General features: G+C 36.5%; 1 protein-coding gene across 2 annotated transcripts in view; it reads left to right on the top strand.

Moving 5' to 3' along the window:
* USPL1 (ubiquitin specific peptidase like 1) overlaps nt 1–11114 on the top strand; it is a 31925-nt gene extending 20811 nt beyond the window's left edge. For both annotated transcript variants that reach the window (XM_004680183.2, XM_012723381.1), the window contains 3 exons: nt 243–368; nt 6724–6881; nt 7986–11114. In XM_004680183.2, the coding sequence (XP_004680240.1) occupies nt 243–368; nt 6724–6881; nt 7986–9838 (2137 nt within the window). In that variant the 3' untranslated portion in view covers nt 9839–11114. The remainder of the gene's footprint in view (nt 1–242; nt 369–6723; nt 6882–7985) is intronic.
* Nucleotides 11115–14404: the final 3290 nt, after the last annotated feature.

Below are 14404 nucleotides of genomic sequence, written 5' to 3' on the forward strand. Positions count from 1 at the left end.
ATCTGTTATTTCTCTTGGGAAGCTCTGCTTTTAACATTTTCTTCATCTCATAGCTGAAAAATAATGTGGGGAATATTCACAGTTTTACCATGATGAGGAAGGAATGTTGGCAAATTACTGTTATGATTTGAGGGAATGGCAAAGTATGAATAAACAAGTGGAAAACTGCTTTCAATTTTAGGCATTGATTTAAAAGTTAACATAGATGAATTTAACTTAAATGGAATTATGTTTTTTTATAGGTGTTTGAAGAGTTTGGTCACCTTTACAAATGTCATCTCTGAGTGGCACCCTCTCAATGCTGCCCATTTTGGTCCATGTAACAAGTGCAGCAATAAATCACAAATAAGAAAAATGGTATTGGAAAAGTGAGTTAAAAATTGCCTTATTTTTCATAGCAAAATGAAAGTGGATTTACGTTTATTTTAAGTATGTATGGGCTGGAAAGGGATAATTACAGCCTACTTTTTAGAAATTTGAGTTCATATGTGTCTGTGAATTGTGAAAATGCCTCTTTCTATTAGGAACTCTGGCTAGTAGCAAGCTGTGCCAGGCAAATCCGAATGAAGAGCTGACTCAGGGTGATTGATGGACCCACTCCCCTAGTGTCTTTGCTTCTTTTGCCTTTAGGGATATTAAACTTCAATTTTCCTCCTCTCTCAAGTGCCTAGGGTCACTAGGATTCTGGGATTTCCTTAATCTGATTTTAAGAACTAAAATGATTCAAAGATGAGCCACAGGCTTATTGGTCTGAATTTCTATCATCTTCACACATTGGCTTGCTAATTCTTCATCTTCTTGTTAGCTTCCTGCTGCCCTTGGACAGATGTGTTTTTATTGTATTTTACCAGCTTTTCTATTTGCTCTTCATGGGAGGACTGGTCAGACTTACCTTTCCTGGTATTAGAAGCCCCCTATATTTTAACTCACAGGTTATTTCTGCTTTAGACATTTGTTTCTCTTTTGTTCATAAGCTCACATACATACATGGCTCTTTAACATTCACTTTTGGTCCCTCTTATTTCTATATTTAGGAAATATTTTATAATTTGATATAGTAGAGGAGTAACATCAACCTTTATGCTGCCTTTGGCTGTACCAAGAAACTCTTCAGAATCTTTTTATTCAAGTAATACGTTCTTATTTCAGTAGTCTCCCTATATCTGAGGTTTTGCTTTCTTAGTTTCCATTGTCCTGGCTAGTTTCCTAACCACTGTTAGGAAATATTATGTACAATGAGATGTTGAGAGAGAGAGACCATGCTCATGTGTCTTTCATTACAGAACGTTGTAATTTTGTTATTCATTATTGTGAATCTCTTAGTGTGTCTATAAATTATACTTTATCATAGGTATGTGTGTGTTAGGAAAACAGTATCTAGAGTCTGGTACTATGCGTGGTTTCTGATATCTACTGGGAATCTTGGAGTGTATCTTCTGTGGATAAGCAGGAGCTCCTGTAATCTAGTAGTACCAGAGGATTTAAAGGTAAAAAAGAATAGTCAGTGCCCCTTCTGCCCAACCTTCAGACAACTACTTTAAAACTTTAAGGTATATATATTTGTTTAACATTTCAAAAGTGTGCTTTTTTCTACTATTATGTAGTTTTCTCCTTTTTTAGTAATTGAGGATTTACACCAGATACCTGCATCCCCTCATTATTTAATGTCTCCCTGTCCTTCCAAGTTGATTACATTCTTCTGTACTCATTGTTTAGATAATTATAAATATACATATATTCCTTTAAACCAAATAGTATGCATGGTTCTGTATCATTTCTTTTATAATTTTACTTTTCCTAGATGTACTTAGTTGCCTTGTACTTTCATTTAATTTATGTACAATGAAATCTTTCCAAATTCTTAAAAGACCTGTTAAATTTTGCAAGCACTCAATTGCCGTAAGATTTTTTTTTTTTTTAAGATTTGTTTATGCATACAAGAGCTGGGGTGCAGACCAGAAGCGTGGGGGTGAGGGGACTCACCAGAGACAGAGTAGGGAGCAAAACAGGCAGATCAGCTGAAATACACTGCTAACGGGAGCAGTTGGAGGGACAGGAGGGGTCTGCTGTGCCATGTGGGTCAGCACCCTAGCCAGGGATTGAACTTGAGCTGCAGTGGCTGTAGATAGCTCCATAATGCTGAGAATTAACCCCTTGTGCCAACCGGGATGACCCTGCCATAAGGTTTTTGAGTTCCCTTCCTACTCTTTTTTCCTCTGGAAACTTATCTGCTGCTCCTTTCAACCTTCCTCTTGTTTACCAGTCACTGTTGGTTCCTCCCTGGTCCTGTGTATGGCAGTGCTCTTTATATACACTTTATTTAATGATACCAGGTTTTAGCTCAAGGTCTAACCTCCATTCCTCAACATCTGTTGGCTATAAATATTGAATCTTTAGTGGTTCAGTGGGACATACATGCTATCATCAGTCCACTCACTTTATAACACTGATGTTCTCACTTTATTCTGCTCAGTTACTGTTTATTTTGCTTTTTGTCTTCTAAATATTTATCATCTTTGTGCTTGCTCATTTCACCTTTCCTTTTCCTTGGCCATTTGGATCACCTTTTTTCTCCCTCACTATCATTTGATAGCTTTTGAACAGGAAGGCAGATGCAAGAAGAGAAAATAACAATAACATTAACCAGAAGTCCATAGTCAGAGTCTTGGCTGATTAGTATTAATGCATTGATATCTAAGTGTTGATGGGACCTCTATTCAATTTTTAAAGTTTTCCTTGAAGGTGAGATAGAAGGGCAGCAAGACATGCATTGTCTATCATCTTACAGTCTTCTTAGTATATACAACATATACTTTCTTTTACTCTGTCCCCAGCATTGAAGATAAACTCACACACTACTATTTTATCTGTTAATTGGTTGCATCATAGCGTATAACTTTCAATTAAATAGATACATTGCTTTGCTTGGAGCATTAAAGATTCATGCTCTTACCGGGCAATACCCATTAGGTTAAAAAAAACTTTCAGTAAGAAACATGTTGAGTTCTATTAGGCCAGTATATAAGCAGATTTTATAATTCGTACATTAACTATATTCAAAGTAAATTGGAACTAGTGTTTTAACTTAAATTTTAAATGACAAGGGCTTTGTAAAACCCTTTGTACATTTTGCTTTGAATTGGTAAATTTGATTTATTGGCACTTCATGAATTTAGAAGCATTTTTCCTATAGTTTTTGAGGATAACTTAAAAGTAGTTAGGTCTGTCAGGATATCATATGTAATTCAGTTGTATGGCATTCTAAAAACGAATAGTGTTGCAAATTCCCTAAACATCTCACATCAAGTAATCCACATCTTTGATAATATCCTATTAGAATAAGTGTCCATTGATAAGTCAGATGAATGATAATTTTGTGGTTCCAATTCTGCTTTTTGTTAAGTTGCTAAGGAATTATATTCAAAGAATGGTGACATGGGGCACCAAGAATTTAGAACCTGATTTAATTTTACCTCACAAACACTTGAAATTTAGGTCTTATCACTGGCAAGATCTCCGTTAGTAGTCTGATCATATACTATCTTAGATTGTCTTTTTAATTGGTTATTTATTTGAACTTTAATTTTAGTGGTGATTTTCCTTTTATGCACAACTATTTGTAAAGGATAGTGAAGTGATAGGAAGAGGCATAAGATAATTTTGCTTTGTGATTATAAAGTTTATTGATTGATTTGTTTTCATACAATGATTTTGAGACTCCTAAGTAGGTAAACACCTTTCCCCACCAAATTTTGGATGGACTACTGTTACATAAAATAGTATTTCTTAATTTAAATCTTCTTTGTTGGCAGAAAATCTTTAATATTTATTAAGCCTATAAACTCTCTCTGAAGAATGTAGTTTGTAAACCTGTTGAGCAGCTGAATTTCTCTGAAGATGTACTTTCTTGTTAAAAGTAATATGAACTAGTTCTAATTATTTGAATTACATCTGATTCTATTCCTATTTTTCATTTATTGTCATAGTCTGAAATAGTTCAAATATGTTATGTTTAAAGTGTATTGTTATTGGGCCACTCTGGTGGTGCAGGAGTTAAAAATCTCAGCACTATTATCAAGCTGTCACCAGCCACTGTAGCATGTGTTCGATCCCCAGCCTGGAGGTGACCCATATGCCTTGCTCACTGCTCTCAGCAGAGTATTTTAATAGATCTGCCTGTTTTGCTCTCCACTCTGTCTCTGAATCCTCTCATCCCCCACAACTGTGGCCTACATCCCAATTCTTGTATGCATGAATAAATAAAATAAATCCTTAAAAAAAAAAAAACCTGTATTGAGATTTTAAAATTACATTTGTAGATTATTTTCTGCCTAAATCTTCTATTATTACACTTTCTGAAGTACATATTGTTTAATTTTCATTTTTGAAAATACAGATTATTATTTGAGATTAAAAAAAAAAAACTGCAGGCCATTAGCACAAGACTGTGACTGCTCTTCATGAGCTAGAAGTGTGAGTTTTACCGGCTGTACTTGAGTAGCAGAGATCAGCGCAGTTCCCTTGTCCTTTCTCTTTTTTATTTTTTCTTTCCTAAGGGTAGAATTTTATAATAGGAGTTCAGTCCCCTGTTCAAGTGGTAAATGCGAATGAAATTTAGCTTGACTCTGTTGTGACTCTTGATTCCAGTTCTGTTAACTTAAGCCATCCAGTTTTCTTATGGTTATGGCAAAGTATAATTTGCTCTCCTTAGCTCTGAGCATCATCTTTGACTAACATGGCAGGTATTGTAGGGTAGGAAGAAAGAAGCCCAAGCACAACATCTATTGCTAAAGTAGGAGTAAAGTTCTAGCCTCACCTTAAAGGCTGGATATGAGGCAAGCTAGAATTAAGGGTAGGGGACTTCTGGGACACTAGTCTCAGGGACTCTCTTGAGACTTATATATATAAACATACACATATAAAAAGAAATGCTCTATTTAACATTCCATGTGTAAAGTCACACAAAGAAGGCAAGAAAACTAGTGAGAGAGCATAGTATAGGGGTTAATAAGATGATGTTTTAGTAACTAGCTTCAATATAATATTGAAACAGTATGACATGACATCATGAGAACTGATAAAGAGTACTAATTCCTAAAGCCTGTGTATCCAGTGATTCAAAGATACAGTGATCCTCACTTAAAAGTCATTCATTGGTAGGTTCTTATAAATAGACTTTAAGTAAAATAACATATAATGAAACCAATTTTACCATAGGCTGATAGGTAGAAACAAGAATTGATTTCCTGTGACATATTTCTGGTCACAAAAACATCACTAAACTTCTTAAAGACCCAGAATGCTTCTAATACGAAAAAAAATTTGATTTGTATTCATACTTGTGTTCATTCATTTTTCTGCCCACTTATTCCAGTTCAAGGTCTCAGGTGGTTAGAACCTGCCTGGCAGCTCAGTACACAGGTAGGACATAACCCTGGACAGAATGTTCTTTTATTTCAGGGTGTACTCACACCCACACCCCCACTCCCTCAGGCTGGGGCAATTTAGACATGCCAGTGAACTTAATGTGCACATCCCTGGGGCTTGAGAAGAAACCATAATACCCATAGACGACCCACCAAGACTTAGGGAATATGTGCAAATTTCAAAATGCTGCACAGTGTCCCTGGTTAGCAATTATGCTGCACAGTGTCCCTGGTTAGCAATTACACTTTTTTCTAATCAATGTTATGACAACACAGTATTATTCAAGTGCCTTCTATATGGGAAATGGGAATACAATTAAAAATTGATGGCATGATGTAGGTTAATTGGTGACTTTCTTTCATAGTCTACCCTTTACAAGCAATGACTGGAAAATGGCAATAGTTTTTACAAAGTAGAAGTTTAGCATTATGGTCTTTTTATTTATAGGAACTTAAATTTTGAAGACTTGATTATCCTCTAGCAGAAGGATGAAGAAGGGATAAAATATAAGTTATAAACCAGCCTAGAGAATCTATGTTTTAACATTGATTCAAGTTTATTTCAATTGAATAAATTTTGATAGGCAACTCTTTAAATATTGGGGAAAGAGATAATCAACATTTTTCTTAATTCCTGAGCAGTGTTAATTTTTAGTTATTAAAAACCCATCTTTGTTCTATTTTCTGTATTGGTTTGTTACTGCAGTGATAAAATGTATTTTTGAAATTATGGCTATATTGGCTAACCTGTATGATGTATATGTTTACCTCAATTTAAGACTTTCTAAATAGAAACTTTAGTTCCTCACTACTTGAGTTAGCTGAGATAAATAGGCCAAATTAATAGAATTTGTGTGTGTAAATCTTAAGTTTGTTACTTTGCTTTACATACTACCTACCCCATCTAACAAAAACAATCAAATCTGGGCACTTGACACCCCCCAAAATTTTAAAAGGTCTGGATTTCTTCCATTGATTCTATGAAATAGTCACCAAGAAATCCCCTTTAAGCCCAAGCAGGATTGCAGCTTATAGAGCAATTTTTGTTTAATGATCTGTGTCAGAGCCTTATTGCATGATGGCTTCCAACTGTCGATGATACCCTTCTGCTAAGGGTTTACTGTCACATTCTTCTTAGTATTTCTAATTAATGCACACATCTGGAGGTTCTCAAGAAACATTAGTGCAGTTAGCCAATGAAGTATTATGTGTGACTTAACTTGCTTCACACCATCTTTTGTATAACCAGACACATGGCATTAAATTTGTTTGACGTCTTGACTTTCTCTCCCCACAGAGTATCTTCCGTATTTATGTTGCATTTCGTAGAAGGCTTACCACATAATGACTTGCAGTGCTATTCATTTTGTTTTGAAGACTGCCTTTATCAGATAACTTCTGTAATTCAGTATCAAGCAAATAATCATTTTATAACATGGATTTTAGATGCTGATGGTAGGTATTTAAATGTTTCCTTTTATGATAATAAGTATAGAAACTAAAAGTTTAGGTTTTTCCTCTTTTAGAAAATTAACACTATGCCATTCTGTTTTCTATTGTTTTTTTGTTTTTGGTATTTTTGTCCTGGAGGTGGTTTGGAAGTATACACAAAGTGTCATAAAAGTCCTTTGCAAACTGAAACTCGTGTGTCAGGGTTAATTGTAAACGTATTACCTTTAAGTTATACCAGGCCTCAGAATTTTTGGGGAAATGGTTCTCAATAACATAAAAAGTAAGACCAACTTGTTATAATTTTCTGTTGTATTCCAGAAAATAAAAAATCCTCTTCAGGTAAAACATGGTTTCTAACCCAAACAGCATATAAAATCATAGGTTAGCATATAAAAGTTTCCTGGCTTTACCCAGCCCAGTGCATTAGTTTCTGGAGTTTAACACTGAAATTTCAATCAGATGCACGCAAGCTGGAGAACTACTGACATAGGCAAACAGAAGTGTTTCAGAGTTGTAATGGGCATGGAATGTAATGGTTTAGGGAGTTTTTATAAAGGTAAATCCACATATACTACATACGTAAGTGGTTTTGTTTTGAGGTTTTTTGTGGGTGTACAACAGGCAAGCAGTAGCCTTTACTTTGTTACCTACCATCTCATTCCTACTAGAGAGATACCAAAACAGAAGTTCAGAAATAAAATAATTTAAATAAGTGTTGGTACTTGTGATACCAGGATTCATTAGCTTGAACATTGATCCATATTCAATAACTTAACCTGTTTTGGGGCTGTTGGATAATTTAGGTAATACTCTATTTTAAGAACCAAAAGTTTATACTTCTGTCTTGATTTTTATGGGTATTTTAGGGAGGAGAATCAAACTACCTATTTTTCAGATTTCTGGATGCTAATTCCGTAACTTTGTTACAAATAAGAAGTTTAATATTTGGTAGAGAAAAATGGTAACATCAGGGGTAGAAGATGCTTTCATTTTCCTTTGGTGGCTATTCAGTGATAGAGCAGTCGGTTCCAAAGGCCACAGGAAAGTTAACACCATGTCGTGGTTTTGAATATCTAACCTTTTTACACCTTCTTTCCCATTGTTCAGGATGTTGGCTGGAATGTGATGACTTAAAAGGTCCATGTTCAGAAAGGCGTGAAAAATTTGAAGTTCCTGCTTCAGAGATACATATTGTTATTTGGGAAAGAAAAATGCCCCAAATGACAGATAAAGCTGCTTCCTACCTTCCACTTAAAAAGACTAATGATCGGCATGCTGTTGGTGGCGAAAGACAAGCGTCTCCAGCATTGTGTTCCACGCAGGATGCTCCCTCAGCTGAAATGTCCTCAGGAACTCACCCCACAAATACCTCAGTTGCTCCTAATACTCCTTCACAGGATGAAACTGTAGCTTATGGAGATCATTTGCTTTCAGCTTCAAAACATTTGGTTGATAACAATGATATTTTGCCTTTGACATTTGACGAACTAATGGTTAATGCTGATGATCTTCTGTTAGAAAATAAACCCATGGAAGAAAAGGCAGTCAAAACAAATGCTTTGTGTTCACAGGATTCACCAATGACTTCTTCACTGTCAGCTCCATTTAAGGAAACACTTACCCAATGCCAATTTGTGGATTTAACTTTTCCATCTCAGATTGTAAATACAAACATGGAACCAATGCAACTGAATACAGAAGATACAGTCATTGCTAAACCTGTGACTAGTATTCATGCTGCTGATCCTATCCAGTTAATAAAGCCAGTAGAAAATGAGGGTACAATGGCCCTAGGGAAGGACACTTCATTAAAACAGTTCTTTTCATCAGAAACTGAGAAATTAAAACCAGAACAACATATAACATCACAGATGCCAAATTTGAATCAAAAAGAAACTTCAGCATCTTCTCAGGCCCTAACAAATGAGTCTTTGCAGAATCCATCTCTGAAAACAAATCAGAAGAAACCATTTGTGGGAAGTTGGGTTAAAGGCTTATTAAGCAAGGGCGCTTCTTTTATGCCTTCTTGTGTTTCAGGTCATAATCGAAATACTATAACTGATTTGCAGCCTTCAATTAAGGGGGCAAGTAATTTTGGTGGTTTTAAAACCAAAGGTGCAAACCAAAAGGCTAACCGGACGCTCAAGAGAGCCCATAGGCGTGCAGGTAAACCTTCAGTTCGTAGCTCTCCGCCAAGTCATTCATCAGCTAGCACAGCCGCTAACCTATGTGCTCCCGTTAATGTTGATTCAGAAGTTTTGAAGAAATGTGAAAACACCTCCTATGGAGTTCGCCTCAACCAGAGTTATGGAAATGAAAATGCTGTTTCTTCAGCAAACCATGGAGACTCATTTGAGGGCCAGATTCATAAACTTCGTCTAAAACTTCTTAAAAAACTTAAGGCCAAAAAGAAGAAATTAGCTGCTCTTATGTCTTCCTCCCAAAATGAAACACTTCCAAGTGAAAATTCAGAACATGTGCCCAATTGTGATTCTCCAAATGATTGTGAAGCAATAGAAGACTTATTAAAAGAACTACAATATCAAATTGATATTGCTGATAATAAGTCTGGATATAGTACAGTTCCAGGTGTTTCCCCATATAATAGTGAAACGCATGAAGAAATTTTAGCAGAATTACTGTCTCCTACAAATATTGTTTCAACAGAGCTCTCAGAAAATGGGGAGAGTGACTTTAGGTATTTAGAAATGGGGGATAACCAGGTCCCAGCATCAATTCCTAGTGAATTAACCAATACGCCCCCAAATGCACATCTGCAACAGGACCATAACTATTATAGCCCCACCAAGAAAAATCAATGTGAAGCTCAACCGGATTCATTGGAGAGTTCAATGAAGACTGATATTTTGGATGATTTTTTTTCTATGTCAACATTAAGTTCTTTAGCAAATGAAACAATAGAAATACCTCATTTTTATGAATATCTTTTTGAGAGTTGAATGTTTGTTAACTCAGTGTATTATTTATTATTATTTGGAGAAGGTTTTACTATGTAAGTAGTTTCTAAACTGGCCATTTCATGAAAAAAATATAAGCAACTAAAGGTTTTACCTTTGATTCTCCCCATAAAGCATGTATAAGTTAAAATGATCAAGAATTTGTTCATGGTGGTTTTCTTTTGTACATACAGGCTGGTGAGGATTTCAAAACCTCAAGTGAAAAGACAGTGTGTACAGTTGGGTACATTATACTTCTACATTTTAAGTTTTGGTTATGTTGGTTTAGGAAAAACACTAGTTTATACAAACTAATGGTTCTTCAGTCTTACAAAAGAGCATAAACCTTATGCCGGTAGAAAGCTGTAGCATGTCAGCTTCCCCTATACACTCACCTCCTCCTTTTCTCCTTATATAGCAGGAAACCTTGTGCTGAAACTTGAATGTTAAGTGATCAATAAATGATTAGATGAACCATAACAGGAAAAAGTAATTTTTTATCTTGATGTGCAAAAAGATTGTTATAAATATCTTTAACACATTTATTTCTTTAAACAAAGTGGGACATTATTCAAGTTTTGTCTTCATAGAAAATAACTAATACTTGTAATATTTGCTGTATGTTTGGTTCTCTTGTATCTGAACTTTAATGCATTCCTCTGGGAAAGATAATTTTAAACAAATAGCAAGGGGCTAGTAAGTTGTAGAGCTGAGATTGAATAGAGTGATTACCACAGCAGTTAGAAGTGCTAAATTTACCAAAATTACGTCTTGCCTCTCAAGCTTCATTCAAAATTAGGACCCTCAAATGGTACTGCTGCCGCAGTGACTTAGAAGCAGTATTTACTAGTCCTAAATGTCGCTGTTTGAGGGTAAAATATTGTGTCAGGGCTCCATAATTTGTCAGATTTACTCCCAATGCCCCTCCTTTTCTGGTTATAAAAGTGATATGCATTAATTGTAAGGAAAAATGGGAAATACAGAAAAACAGGAAGGTTTGGCATCACCCATTGTGATACTGTGTGGTAATGACTGTTAGAAACATTTTCATATTTTTATAAATACAAACTAGAACAAAAAATGAGATCTGTTGTACCTATTTGTGTGATACTTTTATGTTTAGTGGGTACTTTTCTGTCTTAAAATTTGGTAAGTAAGAACAGTTGGATATTAACTGCGTGTGGATTACCATTGATTCACCAATCTTTCCTTTTATGTCACCTTTTTTTTTTAAGATTTTATTTATGCATACAGAACTAACTGGGGTATAGGCCAGAGGTGCAGGAGTCGTGAGAGAATTCACCAGAGACACAGTGGGGAGCAAAACAGGCAGACTGACAAAATACATAGAGGTTCATGTGGTTCACCTTCAGGGTGGGGGATCTAACTCGCACTGAAGTGGCCACGGCCAGCTTCGCAGTATTGGCGCTCCAATCCACTGCACCACCAGGGAGGGCACTCACTAATCTCTTAAGGTTTTGAGGTGGGTCAAAGGATATACACCTTCAAATTTTAAGTGCCTGCTTGTCTTCCTTAAACTCATCAACATAGTGGGGGTGGGGGCAAAAAAAAAAATCCACCAAAATCCTTTCCATGATTACCAGTGAGCTAACATGTAACTAACTTTATTGGCCAGTTGAGCATCTTTGAGAAATTGCTTGTCCATCCTTTGTTGTTCATTCAAAGGTTAATAGATTTCTGTTAAACTAAGAACTGTTGTAAACCCCAGAGATATGGCAGATAAGGTGCCTTTTAGAATTTGCCTTCTAAGTGAGATAAATATATAATGTAGGTAGGTGGTAAAAGGACAGAGTAAGTCAATTCTTGTTATTTGTGGTAGTCTGTTCTGTAAAGTCACCTTCAACAGACTTAGCAAAATCTTAGTCATTGCTCCTAAGTGAAATACATGGATAGCGTCATGTGAGCCTCTGATCACAACATTTTTTGTCAGCTAAGCAATAATCTGGTTTTTGTATGTGTTTCTCTTTAAAGATACCCATGTTGTATGTGTAGTATGCATTGCTTCATTTACATTTAACAGCACTATTGTACCAGAATAAAGTTTATGTGACATGTATTTTCTTTTGCGGCACTCATCTTTCTTGTGCTTAGGAATGCTTGATAGCAGTTTGCCACTACACTTGGGGGCCAGTCAAATAAAAAAGCACAGAAAAGTGGGGAAACTAAAGTGTCATTGGGCCCTCCCTGGTGGCACAGTAGGTTAAAGCACAGCACTAAGAATAAGAAGCCAAAGCCACTTCAGCATGAGTTCGATCCCCGCCTGCCCCGGAGGTGACCCACATGGGTCCGCAGACCTCTCTAACCTGCCTGCTGCTCCCTTCAGCAGTGTACTTCATTGATCTGCCTGTTCTGCACCTGGTGAATCCTTTCAACGTCCTGCATCTCTGGCCTGTATCCCAGTTCTGTATGCATAAATAAATCTTTTTTAAAAAAAAAGTCGTTAAGTATACCATAAAAAGCTAAAATGAAAGCACAGTTTTGACTTGGGAATGTTCAGGTTGGATGACTCATTTTTTCACTGTTTTGCATGTCCATAAATTAACAAAAGCAGCAAGAGTATTGGTTTTTAGATTTACAAATAAAATCCTGAAAATACTGAAGACTGACTGGTGGCACTAAATGGTATGGAAAGAAAAAGCAAATGGGAAGATTGTTTAGGCTGAGGAGACTTGGAAGATTTCGTGGAGGTGCATTATTTGAGCAGGGATTATAATGAAGTTAGGAAGCTGTGACTAGGTGGATGAAGACATTTCAGGAAGAGCAAAAGTCTTGTTTGTGGTATTGTGTTTACAATAAAGTCACCTTCAACAGCCTGTTACCAAAAACTTAGCCATTGCTCCTAAGTGAAATACCTGGATAGGTTCATGTGAGCCTGTGGTCACATTTTTGTCAGCTGATTAATAACTTGGCTTGTGGGTTTCTGTTTGAAGACATGTATGGAGTATGCAAGTATGCCTATTGTGATTGAGGACAAAGAAGAGAACTGGTTGAACAGAATGGACAGTGGAATGAGAATAAGAACATGGGGTTCAAGTGGTTGGCAGAAGTCAGATCTTGTGTGGCGTGGGCCCTACTAAAGGTCTCGACTAACTTGAAAATAATGGAAAGCCACGGGAAGTTTTCAGGAAAGAAAACATGACGTAGACCGAGTTTAAAAAGAATCACTTAAGTGTGGGGAATAACTAGTCAATTGGAATAGATAATCCTATTCTAGTAAGCCTCAGACTGGAGGAGGATACTGTTGGTTTTCAATGGTAGAGCTAGTGATGCATTGACGGCTTGGAGGTAGGTAGAAAGAGAAGTCAAAGGTGAATCTCAGGCATTGTTTGTTGAGCAAGTAGGTTGTACTCTTTACTGAGACGAGACAGGATTGGGAAACATTTAATAAAATAATTTGATTTTGAATATATTAACCATAAGTCTAATAGATAAATGCCACCTATTAGTAGATATCTAGTAGAAATAATTCAATAGGAATTGAGATCTGCACCACTAGAACTCGAGGCAGGTGGACACTGGAGAGAGTCATTAAGGAATTATGAATGTGTGGATCATAGGACCATATTTAGGATGGGGTCATTGTGGGAATTACAACAACTCTGGGAAATAAAGGCGGCAGGAGGAAGAAAACCAGATGAATGTGGAATCCTAAAGTTTTATGAAGGAGGGCAGGGTTCTATTAGATTTGGCACCTGTCTGTCAGGTCTGCTGAGTAGTAGTAGCAGTGAGGACAGAACTGACCATGGGCTTTGACAATAGGGAAGCACCGGTAACCTGACAGTGCAGCTGCAAGAAACATTCCTGGTGTTTAGTGAGGGATATGAAGTTGAGGTATTTTTATTAAAGTTTTTTTTTTAATTGAAGTAATATTGGCTTATAATGTAAATTTCAGGTGTAGAACTTTATAATTTGACATCTGTCACAATGTTTATGTGTGGACCTGAAACTTCCACGGAGATTCCATGGAGAAAGACAAATCTAAGAGAAGGGAAGACAGTGGCAGGAGCAAATTTCTCCAGGGGTGGCTCTAGTGCACGAAAAGAAGAAGGTGTGACCTTTAGAGCAAGAAGAGTTTTCCATTTTAACGTTAGGGAGAAAAATATATGGGTACTGATGTTGGATTAGAGAATGAGAAAAATCTCGTGATATTCTTAGGGAAATGGCAAAACAATGAGAGGTGTGAGAAGAGGAAGAATTAAAGCTGGAGGAGAGGTCTGAACTAGCAGTTGCAAGAAATAATTGAATGGGGACATGCAGTAGATTTGCAAGGCAGTGCTGAGTCCATTGTAGGTTATTTACGGTCACAAACTTAACTGAGACCATAGAGACGGTTCATTGTTTTCCAGTTAAATGCTTGAAGCTCAGGTATGGGACTGAGAGAAGGAAGTAGAGGTGTTGTCAGGCAAATCAGAGAAAGAAGAAAGGAATTAAGGTTTTTTATGACAACGGTGATGTATAGAAAGCCACGTAGGAACACAGACTTTTAAAAGGTGATGACCTTTTAAAAACTGGTATAGTTCAGTGGATTGGAGGTGGAGCCAAGGAATG

Source organism: Condylura cristata, unplaced genomic scaffold (genome assembly GCF_000260355.1).
Source record: "Condylura cristata isolate star-nosed mole 26May11 unplaced genomic scaffold, ConCri1.0 scaffold00010, whole genome shotgun sequence".
NCBI lineage: Eukaryota > Metazoa > Chordata > Mammalia > Eulipotyphla > Talpidae > Condylura > Condylura cristata.